This window comes from Patagioenas fasciata, chromosome 2 (assembly GCF_037038585.1).
Source record: "Patagioenas fasciata isolate bPatFas1 chromosome 2, bPatFas1.hap1, whole genome shotgun sequence".
Classification (NCBI taxonomy): Eukaryota; Metazoa; Chordata; class Aves; order Columbiformes; family Columbidae; genus Patagioenas; species Patagioenas fasciata.
The window spans coordinates 22,879,165-22,893,670 of record NC_092521.1 but is presented as its reverse complement, the minus strand read 5'-3'; the positions used below and the strand labels follow the sequence as shown (position 1 = coordinate 22,893,670).

Sequence of the window (14,506 nt, the reverse complement as noted above, 5' to 3'; positions counted from 1 at the left end):
CTGATGACTGCTCTGAGTCAGCCTCTAAGTTTTATTAATGCAGAGATACCCATGCAAGTTGCTCAATATTCACATCCAACAACAGCTCCACTCACTGGCATACTGAGTACCAGGGATTCTGGGTTTTGGCCCAGAGCAAACAATTAGATTGACATAGAGTAAACCCACCTGACACATTAACACTGACAAATTATATGATGTGTGTACTGCAGAGTGTGCTGACAGCTTGAGGGACATGTGTGAGTTTCTGGGCCAAAACCAACAAGCAGCAAGACTCAAGCATACTTAAATGACATTGACCTGCCTATCAGTTGTCTTAGCCTGCTAACCTGATTACCCTGGCTGCTGTTTCAAAATTCACCAAATAAGGGACTGTCCTGCTATTTGACAAGGTTTAAGAACTATCACAAATCAATATAATTAGCAATAGAAAGGCATTCAGGTACTTGGGAATAACTTCTTAGAGTCACACCTGCCCTTTTACAGATGCACAGCAAACATCTACTTACATGGTGCCTAAAGATTACAAGAATATACAAAGGAAAAATAGGGCAAAGGAAACATACCATAAGGATTAATGAAACAGCAGTTGGCTGTTCTTGCACCTCCACAAAAATCCACCAATTTCTGTTAGCTTTGTTGTATATAAATTAATTACATCATGTACATGATACCGAAATACAGAAAAGCACTTGTGGAAATGTAAAATAGTTTACAAGCAGAATAACCATATATATGAAATACAGCATTATGCAAGACTTTGCAGGATTTCAGATTACTCGGGTATGCCTGTGATGTCAGATTTAGAACAAGCTCCCTGGTGGGTGGTGGGAGCCGCGTTCATTCCTCAGCTCCGCCCTGCCCGGTGTCCTGCCCCCTCCCCACGGCTCCTCACCCCAAAACACCCACTCCAAGGAGCTGGGGAGGCGTTTCTGCATGGGGGGGACTCAGATTAATCGCAATTAATGGAGGTGCAGCAGCAGCACACACCTTTAGGACGCCATCAGACAGTCCTAGACCCTATGGGCTTACTAGCACAGCTTTGCATCCCCAAAGCTTGCTCTGTCCAATGGAGCAATTCTGACCCACTCAAAAAAAAGGCCTGTCCACATTCTGCTTTGGAAAGATATGAATGAGAACAATCTGCAAGTTCATGCTGTATTTAGTAGTTCTGAAAATAATAAAATCCATGAAAAAATGCACTCTATACTAGCATCAATTACAACATTTTGGGAAAAGTATTCTTTCATGACAAGGCAAAGAATGTTACTGATACAAATTATATCCCAAAATTTAATCTTTTAAGGCATCCAAGATGCAGTTATCACAGATTGAACTGCAATGCCTCTTCCCTCCTTCCCCAAAAGACACTACTTATTTTGGGAATATGTAGCGTACTTTCAAAAATGCTTTATAAATACCTTTTTTTTTTCTATGAAGAATGCTATTTCAGGTATATTGAAGAATTTTAGTTTATAAATTCAAGTGAAATCTGCTTTTTCATCCTAAAACTGTTCACTGTATGAAAATCAATTTATGAATCATTTCGGTAGGTCCAAAACAACTATTTTCCTAGAAGAGTGTCCTTGCGGAGAAAGAAACCTTACCACAGGTTGTGGCAGCAACTTATTTTCCAGTAGGCTCGCACAACTACAGTACTCAAACATTTGCATTAGCTGCCATTGTCACTGCACAAGGGATGCCAAGAAGTTTCACCATTATGGAAAAAAGTCCTGAAACACTTGGGAACAACTGACTGCTGCTTACTCTAATAAATGGTGCATTACTCTAACAGTAACTTGTGGTGACATGTAATGACAAAACATACCTTTATATTAGGAAAGCCACGAACAAAGGGGGAGAATAGAAGTCTCACTTACAGGCTTGTGTTTCAAGCAAGACAAAGTTATCCTATTAAAGGCAACTCCACAGATAATCCTTAAAAATTTAAAAGCCCTTTGCGCTTCTCAGTTCAGCAAATCTGCTCAATGACAAGATTCTCAAATAGCCACAAATGAAAACCACGACAGCAATTTCCCACCAGGTAAGGGCCAGCGGGTGCTGCTGCTGATGCGAGAGGTCCGGCCGGGCAATGCCTGCGCTGTGACAGAGTCCAGCTGTGACGCCTGTTCGTGTCCTCCCCACGCAGACCCCGCAGGAACTCCAGCACCGTGAGTTCCAGAGAGACGCTGAAGCTTCCCATGACCAGTTCACCTACACATTTCAATCTGTGTGTGGACATTCAGACCTCGGGATAAGCAAATGCCAAATGCACTGAAATGCAGTTAATACAGACTTGCAGAATTTTCTATTTGATTTTGGCAGAACTGTTCTTAAAAAACAAAACTGAAGAGTTTATAAAAAAGGTCAAATCATACAAAGCTTGAAAAGAGGGAATCAAAGCTACTAAGCTAGGTATCTGCAGTTTCCCTAGAGGAAGCCAGAGAAACACAGGTGTCAATGAAGCAGAGAGTACAGACACAGAAAAAGCTCAGAATGGCATTTACGGATTCACAGACAGAGACATGATCTATAGCACGTAAGAGCACTATGAAGTTAGAGCGAGGAGAGCAGGGAGATTCCTCCGAGAAGGCTACCACCAATCTGCTGAACAACCGTCCCCACGGTGCCAGGACTGCCGAAAAGGGGTGCTGATGGGGGTTCCCGCCAGCCGCAGGTGGGTGCAGGGGGGTGCGCGCAGACCTCTCCCGCCCTGTGACAGTCACCCTGGATGGCCTGCACCCCAACTCTCTGCACAATCCTCTTCGGGTGCACACGTGCAAGTAAACTTCCAAAAAACAGCAGGTCTGCATACAATTGTGCAAATGATACAAAGATAAAGGTAGGTTTAAGAGATTAGAGAATTTTTGTTCCTCCGCCACCCCACGTAACTGCTGCCCTACAAGAAGGGTATTGCTTTTGATTCACGAATCTGCCAGTTTACAGCTTTTACACTGCACATTGACTGATGACCAAATGACTAACTTGCAGGAAAGAAAAGTCACTCCCAGACTAACCAGACAGGAAAGACCACTTGATGACAAGTCCATACCATTTTTCACTTCTGGAAAACTAACAACACTGGAGCAAGCGATCTACCTTCTGTGTTGGATACAGTCAGCTAAGGAACAGAAACCAATGCCCAGAGTTAGCCATGGAAGTTAGCACTAAGGTGTCAGTGTTCCCTAGATTCAGAATAGGAGCTAGTCTAGTAGGTGGTGATAACGTTTTATTAGTAGCTACCTTTGTCTCCTGTTTCAGCTAAGAATTTAGACTATTAAAAAAATGTAAACGTTACAGAATTTTCCTTTTAACTAGTTTCTCTACCACATCTTAAAAGTGAACTAACAGAAGGGCTTAAGTCAAAGGGAGATGAAGTGTATGATTTTAATAAACATTTTTCTTATTAAAATCTTGATATAGTTTAAATATACCATACAGAGGAAAAAGGCTATTTATAAAGCTACATACACATTTCAAGTCAATGACGACAGCATAAATCATTCTAGATTCCCTCTCCACTTATCAGAATGCCTCGTGTGTGTATATATGGTGGGCTACGGTGAGTTACCTGCGTAATTTTTGTCTAGCTATACATTACAGGACTTAAAAAAATGTTTAAGCTATATACAGAAATATATATACATATAACATATATTTATATGTTATACATACACATACACTTATATACAATATACACACAATACATATATATATATACACACAGTACTTTACATTTATATATGGCCTTTCATCCAAGGGCCTTGGATACTTTTTAATACATCAAGCCTCACAAAGCTTTGTGAGGGAGGGAGCTTTATTTTTTTACAGACTGCAGACTTGATGCCTATTCTAGACAGTTTCTTTGTTGCTTTCTACTAACTTTACACATTTCAATTAGAGGCATTTTTGGTAATGGAAATAATCACACCAGTTAGAAATCCAGGCATAAGGTATACGTTGCTTTGTACCTTTTAAAACTATCCTCCTTAGCATATGAGAACAGCCATACCAGTACACATTTTCTCTATACTAACACACCTATAGCTAGACTTGTGTAGCTGTACTGCTTTTTGTTTTTAATTGATACTAGCATAGTAAAATCTAATAAAGTCTTGAACTTAAAATACACTGGAGGTCACAACAGGAAATCCAGAACAGACTCCAATCCTCATACATTGAAAGTATCCTTTTCTAGGACAATTGATTTAGGAAGTATTAGTACATGCAAAAAATAATCCTACATCTGTTTACTTGATTTATCTGCAGTTGAACTACACAAGCCTGAAACAGCCTTATTTAGAAAACAGGATTTTCAGCATCGGTTTGGCAACTGGTGATCAGAATTGCTGATCTCAACTGTCCTCTGTACCTCTAGCAACTAGATAAATGATGAAAATGGAGGCTTTTTTGAAAATCACAGCTGTAGGTAACTTCTGGTCATCCTCAACTAGCTGACAGAAATGAAAACCCAGTGGAGTTCTGGCAAAGGTGAATTCTGTTTGGATTTTGACGGAATGTAAGTTTAGCTTGTCCCAACAAAAGGAAGAAAGAAAAAAAAAAAAGTATCACTAACATGGACTCATGGGGTTGGAAAAGCAAGAAAGATGGAGAACACCACAACAAAAGGTTTAACCTTCCGTACTTACATCTGCTAAGCTCTCAGAAATCTGACACAGAAAAAGCAGCTCCTTCCTTTTTTAATCACTTCTAACTCTCAAAAAGCCTCGCAAGCATTATGGAAAACACGTCCTAGGTTACGGTCAAAGACTGCCCCCCCAAAAAGCAACCAGCCACTTCCAAAGTGAACATACAGTAGAACCCCTACCATGCAGTTTAAGAATTTTTTTCTAACCTAATTACCTCGAGGTTTTTCAGAACAAGCCACTTTCCCTTCAAACCAATTCTGTGAAAAGAAGGGGTTGCCTGGCCCGTTTCATTCAGGATTCTCTGCTAACTGTAAAATGTGGGCTGAATGTCTTCTGCAGGTCAATTTTTCAGTTACGAAATTCAGAATTTTAATGAACAACTGTGCTTAGTGTATGCTGTTAGATAAAGTATAAATGGCTGAATAAATAAAAACTATTGTTTCTTCAGTATGACTTTGTATTTTGTCTGTAATTTCTTTATTAAAAAACTGTAACAAGATACTTAAAAAAAGGCTAGATACAAAAGAAGTTAAGCTGCTCACGAACATTGAAGTTTCCCAAAATGTATCTTCAATAATCATGATCTTATAAACATTTTACAGTTACCAGAAAGTGCCCAGGCTGAGTTTACATAGTTAGATAATGTAGTACAAGTGTCGGGTTAGAACTGGTAGTGGAACAATCTCCTGACTGTCTGTTCACTGAAACAGGGATACAAAAATGTTGATTGTGAACTATGAAATACTGTGCATTGGCCTCATCATATGTACAAAAAAAAAAAACCCCAACACAACCCCACTAAAGGTACAGATTACATGCAAAATATTAGTGATGGTATCTGATGCACCAGAGTTCAATGCAATCAGAACAAAAATTGCAAAGAAAGTGGTTTTGTAAGTGAACGATCCCAACTCCAGGATCTGAGCCGTCAGGAACTTTTTACAAGTTCAATATACATGATACACAACTGCAGCCAACCACAAATTAAACACCATAAAAAAAAGTTAAAATAAACCACAGAACATACTTAATTTTTTATTTTGAAATTCCCTACTCCCTCTATACAAGAACCTTTGCTGAAACACTTTCCACAAAGGCAGCAGTGAATTTTCAGAACATTTTACATATTTTCCCTCAGCAAAAAGATAAATCACAGTGTAAATTATATTGTTCTGCTGTCATCTTTGGCTGGGGTTAGGCAAAGGAGGTATTGACCAGCAAACTGTTGCAATCAGATATTGCCAGTGCTCCTTAGGCCTTTACGTTACAAATTTAGTACAGGAATGTTTGCATTTAAATCTTTAAAGTACCACCAGGGGTATGACAGCATTAACTTTCATAAACTTTTATAGACAAATGGAAAAATCTACAAAACTTAGCTAGTAATATTACACAGCAATACACACTTTTTATACTCTACACAAAACCAAAATTCTTGGTCTTAATGGCGAGTAACAATTTCTGTTTCAAAATCTGCTTAGAGGAATAGAGTGGGACATAAAGGCGGGAAATGCAAGTGTTTGCTGTAGGAAGATGTTGGTCATCTGGTGGTCTTATTGTGATTGACGGCATAGGCTGGAATCCCTCCTCACTGGCAGGCAATGATGGACTTGAGGTCCAAAAATAAACCTGAAAAAAGAAGACAGCATTTAAAATTCATGTTGCCTCCATGTTGTGTAGAGATAGGATAAAGAAGAACTGCACAGTCACAGCAAGTTTGATCACACTACGTTGCGTTCAATATGCCAACGAAACTCAGTGCTCGTGCTACATGCTTTTGTGGTAGCTTCCTTCTCTTCCTTTCCTCAATTACTAACTACCTTATATACTTCTCTTAAAACTGACAAACGCAGCACTCAAAATGATCCTGTCTCAAAAAATCCTCTGTAAATGAAACATCCCCAAATCCATCAGGGAAGATGGTGAGTGCAATCAATACAAAATGCAGGAATCTCTCACAAACCAGAATAAAGTACTTGTACAGACAAAAGGCAGCAACAGACAATATTTGATTTATTGTCTCAAGTGTGAAATATTGACTTGCATAGCAGAGTCGTTACCAAAGTGTAACCACAGATACTCCTTAACAAACATGCTCTAGATTTTCTGCTTTTCAAATTAGTCTTTTTTTCCTTTTAGCAAACTGTAAAGGAAAGATAGTACCTTAAGTAGCAGGAAAATAAAAGCAAATAGTTTTAAGAAGCATGCAGTGAATACAATTTACAGGCAAGTTTTCCAAAACGAACCCCCCTGAACAGTATCTTGATCTTTCATGCTTCTCATCAGCTATTCCTGAAGGGCTCTAAGAAAGAGACAGTATCATTACCAACATCTTACAGAGAGGACATGGGTGTTGCCCTCAAGATACACAAGAAGTCAGGAGAGCAGGAGATCCAGAGAGAAAACTCAACCTCAAAACTCTCCTAGCCCAAAACACAGTTGACTAACCAGAGTTACTCAGCTCAAGAACGACTGTGCAGACACTGTAACTGTGCTTCCATCACAGACCTGTCAGTGTGGACAAAGACGCACCACACTTACTTTCAGTTGCAAGGAGGTCTAGGAGTCACACCTCATGTTTCCAGAACTGATAGTCTAATCAATCCCTACTACCCTGCTCTGCCACCTTAACTCTTCACATGCAAAGTCTCTGCAGGTAGACACAGTTAAAACCAGTAATTATGTCAGTTGTTCTTCTGCACGTTTCCACTGAGAAATGACAACTTACTAGATCTTGTCTTTCTGTCATACTCATCTTCTCAACAATGGACCAAAACCAGCGCTTGAACTGCAAAAGCTTCTCAGCATTTTCTCCTGTGTGAAATAAAAAAAGATATATAATTCAGCTGGTACACTGGACCACAAATATGAAGAGATCTATTTTACATGTACTGCAAGTTGGATCTCAGCTATAATCTTATGCATAAAATTCTGATATTGGAGACAATAGAAATTTCAAAACTAACGCACATACTTTTGAATGTAAAGGCTAACTCTGACACACCTCAGTACAACTCCCATCCTCTCCATCCCCAAAAGCCCAACAACAGCGAAATATATGTAAGAAATTAGACTGCATTCATCACATTTACAGTTCTAAAGTTAGGTCAGAACTTTCAGAAGGAAAGATATGGTACCAATAATACAACCATTGTATTCAACATCAAGGGACAGCAAAGTTGGAAAATGTGGTTGCCTCCCCCAACTGAGGGTAAATATTTTCAAAGATATGTAAAAAACACAGTAATAATTTTATTAGGACTTTCAGTGATTAGCTTATGTCAAATTTGAAGAGGTAGTTTAATGCCAGTAACTCTACTCAACACAAAACAAACACTGTGTTTGCAATGCTGCTTCTGAAGAAGTTATTTCATACCTGACTCATCATTGAAAGAGGTAAAGCTGATTAGCATTTGCACATTTACTTCACCACAGCCATTTACCAAAAGTCTGAAATCTTCTGCTGTCAAATCTTCTAGTGAATTCTTTGGAAGTACATCCAGGAGACCCTTCCTCATTGCCTTAAAGTGAAAACCACAAGATTTGCATTATAGCCATATGACTTCCAGACTGGGTTTAAATACATCACTGAGAAGTTCCATGTGGACTCCCCTATTAACTTCAAAATTCATTATCCTCCTAACTGTTCTGTTCTTTCAAAGCTTTGCCATCCCAGATGCAAATTTTCCAAAACAAAGGACTGCACGAATCTGCTAGACCCTACCTATTATTGCAAGAGAAAGCAATAATGTTTTGAACTAATATTTCACCAGGAGCAGAAAACATTCTGTGCTAAACATTCAGGTATTTTCCTGAGCTACGCTGGATCTGATGAGAATTACAAAAAATGCATCTTGCATGTTACTATTGCTTTGCTTCCTCAGACACTTGGTGACAACTCTGCTTGAAAAAATGTTATACGCAAATACATATATTTTATAAATAAGCAGTAGCCTGAAAAGACTGGAAATTCCATTTTCAAATGGAAAAATATGAAAAAAATTGTTTTACTAAATTCCCAAATTAATACAAATGTTATGGTTTTCAACTCTTTAAGTAAACAAGAGTCAAATATTAATATAGGCAGACATTGAGAGTAAGTAGCTTGACTCTAGGAACATGTTCTATGACAATTTTGGACCTAAACCGCAGAGAGGTAATCCAGCAGTCTCCTGGCTTATCTCAGAAATGCAGCAGGAAACCACAGTGAACAGAAATGAAAAAGTTTAGATTAGTATCCTACAACAGAAAGTGGTTCTAAGTACTATTTACAAAAATATGTAATTTCCCAGCTCTTAATTTAAAATGTCTTCAAAAGTTAAATGATTTTAAATATAGTTTTATAAGTCAATTGTTAGGTTTCCTGCCAGGCTAGTAAAATAAGAACAAAGTTGTATGTTTCATAACTGATTTTTCCTTTTAAAACAAGGACAGAAGTGAAACATTCAAGGTGATTTATGTAAATATTTTGAAATTTCTTTTTAACTTTGTAAGGTTAAACAAATCAAAGGTGACAGATTATTAGAACAAAGTAGCTGCTAAATACAAAGCAAAAATTCCAAGAGGACACATGCCATTTGAGCTCAATAAATGAACATTTATGTCTAACCAATTAGAAAGAAATTATCTTTCATTCTATAAAAAAGAGGATTTGCTCAAAGTACTCATTCTTCACAGTACTGCATAAACAGCTATACAATTCTAAAAGAAATTAGAAAATAAAGTATTTTTAATCAAGCCGTCAAGACTTCAAAAGAAACCTCATTAGCAATAGCATAAGAATTAACTGCTTGAAATCTTACATATTTTTTTTAAATTAAAAAAAAAAAACCAAACCACTCCACCAAAGACTTACATGTAGAGGCTGCTCTGCTACTACCAACATTCGGTGTTCTGCGTATTTCCGGACATACTCATATACATTCTGAGGAGTGACTGGTATATTTACGCCATTGGAAATAAGTTCAACCTATGGCAAAGTAACAAGGATCATTTTAAAAAAAGAAGGAATAAAAGGAAATGAAATTATTACAACAGCGACAGTATGCTGCACAGTGATTTACTGCTTAATTTCCTTCTAATAACACACATTTACTGCTACAGGTTAGCTTTAAAGGTCCCCTGGGACAGGAGTGTCAAACTCATTTTCACCAGGGGCCACATCAGCCTCACGGTTGCCTTCAAAGGGCTGAATGTGATTTTAGGACTGTAACTACTCCTCTATTTATACAGTCCTAAAATCACATTCAGCCCTTTGAAGGCAACCGTGAGGCTGATGTGCCCCTCAGTGAAAATGAGTCTGACAGCCCTGCCCTAGGATTAACTATACTATCCAGGTTTTATGGCAGGTTCTACATCACCTTCCAGGAAAAAAACCCACACTTAGTTGTCTAAGGAGAGCACTATATTTGAATCTAGGAAGGGTAAAACATTATCTCTGCCACCTGAGAAGAGCATGGATGATGTGTACATTACAACATGCTTAAGCTGTGGCATTCTGAAACTGCAGAGAGACACAGTTTTAGCTGCGCTTACCTGCCCTCCGCCCTCCTCCTTACACAGGTCTATGGCAAAGGCCAAGTCCATCGCTGCAAACACCGCGTCAGCATCTGTACTCTGGGAAGCCAGGATGAGTTGCCGAAGGCTTTCATACATAACCGGGTCAAAAAAAGCAAAGTCATGCCAGTTCACCTATAAAAAAGAGACGTAAATCAGGTGATCTGTGCCTATTCTATGCGCTAGCATACAGCAGCACATAGCCCAGGGAACCAAGCATACAAACACTTGGAAATAAAAGCAGTTGAACTCCTATTTTCAACCTACTTTTGAAGGTCCATTAGAATACTCAACTGAAGTGCATTAGCAGAATGTGAAGACAGACCTGTAAAGCCTTTCCTGCTATGAAGGGCACTGAGGTTATAAAGAAAATTTACACATTAAAAAAAAAAAAAAAATCATCTACATATGACCTAGTTTAACAGAGATTTGATGCACGTTGATTGAAGTTGGAAACTATTTGTACTGGTGCTCCAAAATGTTGAAAGTTCCCCTCCACTTAAGCACACACATACTGCTGCCATATGGACACATTAAATGACTGATGGTCCAGTAGCTGCATACCAGTTTCCAACGGTTCAAATACAATGTCTACTTCTTGCTGTTTTCTATAGTTTCTTCCTTCTTTGTTCACTATCAGCCTGGAGAGAAAAGAGTACTAACTAAACTAAACTAAATCTAACTAAAATATTCTTTGATGTATCCAACTTTTAAGGGGAAAGAATACTAATTCAAGAAGAAAAACCCAAATAAAATAATTAGAAGGTAATCTCTCTTGGAAAATATCAGGGGTTATTTGGAGGCGTATCTTTCTGCCATGAACCCTTTTTCATTTCATATGTATGTTGGATAACTGATTATGTGATCTACATAGTTTTTAAGGAAAGACTAGCAGTAATAAACCTCGGTTTAAGTTTGCTGCATCAGGTAGAACTGACAACGCTATGACTAATGCATGAAATGTGAAGTACCTAACTAGCGTTTATATAAGGAAGCTTTTTTACCAAAGGTTTAGGTAATTATTACCCTAAATTAAATTATACCTACACTTAAGAATAAATTTTCATTACAACTGAATTCAATGAGTTCTCTCAAATATCATTAAGCTGAGATGCTATTGCCTAGTACTGTCCAACACAGTCTTTTAGAGCCTTCGGTCTCAGGAAGAAGAAAATGACAGGCAGTAAGCTGCTTCTGAAGAGAGTCAAATGCGTTTAACCTATTACAAATAATTCCATCTTAGTCAAATACCTGACCTCTACTCACTTCAAAATTTAAGTGATGAAAAAAATTCATACTCCTCAAATTAAATTTAAAGGCACCCTTACCGTTCCAATATGAGCTCTTCTTGTCAATACATGTACGTTAGGAAAAAAAAGCTATTTTTAAAGATGAGATATTATGTAATTAAAGGAAATGCAAGTTTCTATGTTCAACTTACCTTTCTGCCAAGAAGAACTTTGATTACATGTCTATTTAGTGTGATGGGACATAGTTCATTCTGCAACAAGCACAATCCTAGGATTCTGAAAAGAAATGTTTGGGTTTTGTTACAACAGAAATTATATTGGAGCTCTTTCAGCAAACTCACATTTTAAAAGTCAAAATAGTCTAAGAAACAATCCCCAAAAGAAAATCATGGACACCTATCGTTTCAATAAAATACTTCCTGCAGTGTAAGACTTATAGACTGTAAAAAAAGAAACAAAAAAAAAATTAACAGGAAAAGAAACCTCGAGTTGAGATGTGCAAATTCCCCACTATTTAGCTCCAGGTGAGAAATACAGAGCATAAGAGTAATGAAGTTTTTGCAGCTTGGATCATTGTTACTCTCTGTGGTATTTCGCATATTCATCTTTTACAGTTTGTCAGACTAGAAAGTTAATAGTAGCATACCTGCCAATGTTTCTGAAACAATTCAGCCTTGCTTCTGTGTTTTTACCAGGTCTTGGTGTATAAAACCCTCGTTTTCCAGGTTGGTAGAAAAGTGGTGCATTATCATCCCCATCATCTGTATCATCCAATTCCATATCTACTACGCTGCGGCTGGAACCGTGTCGCTTTCTATTTTCCTGTTTTGAAAGTCAGAACAGCAATTAAGAAACATACTTCTAGTTACTGACACACATCCACAACCTATTTGCTACTAGACCTAAAGATTCAAGTTCCATTGGTTAAGAATTTCCATGATATTTCCTAATGGTAAAATTTAATACTTTTGAGTAATTGCTGCTTAATCTTTTCAAAAGAAAAACAAAGAAAACAAAAAAAAAGATAACTCCACTAGATAATTAAACAGAACTTTATTTTGCATGATAAAAGAATGCTCCAGTTGCTTAAGGTTTTAAAATTAACTGATACAACTGGATCTTAGGTAAATTTAATTTCTGCAACAGTTTGTTACCTGCACTTTATCTGAAGAGTCCAGCAAGCCAAGATCCAATATACTGTCAGCACCATTCTCCCTTGACAAGGGAAAAAAAATAAAGGCAGATTTAATTTCACAATAAGGAACTGTCATATTCTGAAACTAGACAGATTAAACCAAAGCACACAAGTCATTTGTCCAAATAAAAATAACTAAAAGCAAAGAATAAGTTTCGTGTATCAGAGTTAGATGTAGCACAGTACAAGTGCTGTGGCCACAAAATCAGTTTTCGGTTATTATCTAAATCCTTGATACTTTACCTGCCATGTGCAATTATGAGTTCCATTGCTTCATCAACTCTTGCTCTAAGGGAATCTTCACTAGCTAGTAACAGAAGCAGCTGAGCAGGGGACAATTCCAACAACATTCCCGTGATTTTACTTGCAAATGCCTGAGGATAAGGAATGACACATCTTACTATTCTCATCCAGTTCTCTCATTTTCAAATACAGTTTTATGAAAGTATTTTAAATATAGAAGGCATTACAAGATAACTCCTAAACTGCCAAAGAATATGAAAACAGCCCTACATGTTCAAATATTTTCAGTGATGTTAAAGAACAAGGGACTTTTTAAATGAAAAGATGACAAGAACAACCTATCATTAAACGTATAGACAGATCAGTCTTACTGGTTGCATTGCCTGCACTCGAGGGTAGAGCCTTTCTCCAAGGGCTTGTCTGTGCGCTGGAAGGGGGTCAGGGTCATCGCTGGGATTTCCTTCTGATGCCGGTCTAAATGGCCGTGTGTCAATGGAAAGTTGTCTTCTAAAGTCCCTTAAGAAAATTAGAGCAGTTTGTACTCATTTCAGAGGAAATAGGCAAAAATCCTCTGGAACAATATCATTTGCAGACAGATACAAAACAGCGTTAGCTTTTATGCTGGAATAGTAGTGTTGCTCACAGCTGCTTGGAGAGCATGATTCAGAAACAGAGAATCATAATGAACCAGTGATTTTAATAGTACGAGTATTTTGGATACAGCAGTCAGACATGTCACCAACAATGTTGTTTCTAAACCACTTCACGATTTTATTGTAGTACACGTTTTCATTGTTTTAGCAAGAGAGACTGATGGCATGTGGTTGAGTCATAATCTACCAATGCTAAAGTAAGCATAATTATTCTTTGAAGAATTAAAGTATATATTGAATTTAAAGAAATTACCCTGTAAATTGCTCCTGAAAATGAAAAAGACAGACACATTTACTTGAGAAGGTATTTTTCCTGAAGATAACCAAGGTAGTTATTCTATTTGACAAAGTATCTCCAACAAATAAAAAAAATGTATCACTTACCTATCCCTATCTCTCCGAGAACCAGCTCTTAAGCCACTACTTCTCCGCATTTCTCTCTCTCGCTCCCTTTCCCGATCTCTCTCCCCCCTATTTCGCAATCTCTGCATCAGACCTGAAGGGGACAAAACCTCATAAGCTTACACATCTTTGTACTTCTCTCTCCTATCCAAGTTTCAGTGTAAGGAGGACACAGTTTTGGAAGACCGCTTGAAAGACACCAATGAGACAGAACCACTCCACTTAAAGTAGTGATCAGGGTTCAGTCCAACTTAAGAAAGGAACCTGAAGTGTTTGTACCAACTTTCAAATGCCAAAATTCTTCAAAAGTTAATATATACTTTAAGAAACATTAAAATGTGTTTGTAACAAGCCAGATAGAGCAGTTGTATTAAAACGTATAAGCTCTTACTAGCTAAAATCTTGACAATTATTACCTATTAGAGAGAAAGATGCTCAAAAAAGCTGAGAGCATCCAAAGCAGACTCTTGTTGTGAGAAAAAACAAGATTGTTTCTGAAAGCAGAAAAAGCCATTTCTTTATCTCAGAGATGTAACATGCACAATTTTCGGTTCTCAT

The 14,506-nt window shown here is 37.7% G+C and overlaps 1 protein-coding gene across 1 annotated transcript in view; it reads right to left on the bottom strand.

Annotated features, from left to right (window-relative positions):
- Positions 1-3,373: 3,373 nt before the first annotated feature.
- Positions 3,374-14,506, bottom strand: part of UBR5 (ubiquitin protein ligase E3 component n-recognin 5) — an 84,820-nt gene continuing 73,687 nt past the window's right edge. Inside the window, exons 49-59 of the mRNA XM_065829944.2 lie at positions 13,931-14,042; positions 13,265-13,409; positions 12,894-13,024; positions 12,610-12,670; positions 12,102-12,277; positions 11,647-11,731; positions 10,185-10,340; positions 9,505-9,618; positions 8,026-8,170; positions 7,378-7,463; positions 3,374-6,278 (exon numbers count right to left, since the gene is read on the bottom strand). Coding sequence (XP_065686016.1) covers positions 6,066-6,278; positions 7,378-7,463; positions 8,026-8,170; positions 9,505-9,618; positions 10,185-10,340; positions 11,647-11,731; positions 12,102-12,277; positions 12,610-12,670; positions 12,894-13,024; positions 13,265-13,409; positions 13,931-14,042 — 1,424 coding nt within the window. The 3' untranslated portion in view covers positions 3,374-6,065. The remainder of the gene's footprint in view (positions 6,279-7,377; positions 7,464-8,025; positions 8,171-9,504; positions 9,619-10,184; positions 10,341-11,646; positions 11,732-12,101; positions 12,278-12,609; positions 12,671-12,893; positions 13,025-13,264; positions 13,410-13,930; positions 14,043-14,506) is intronic.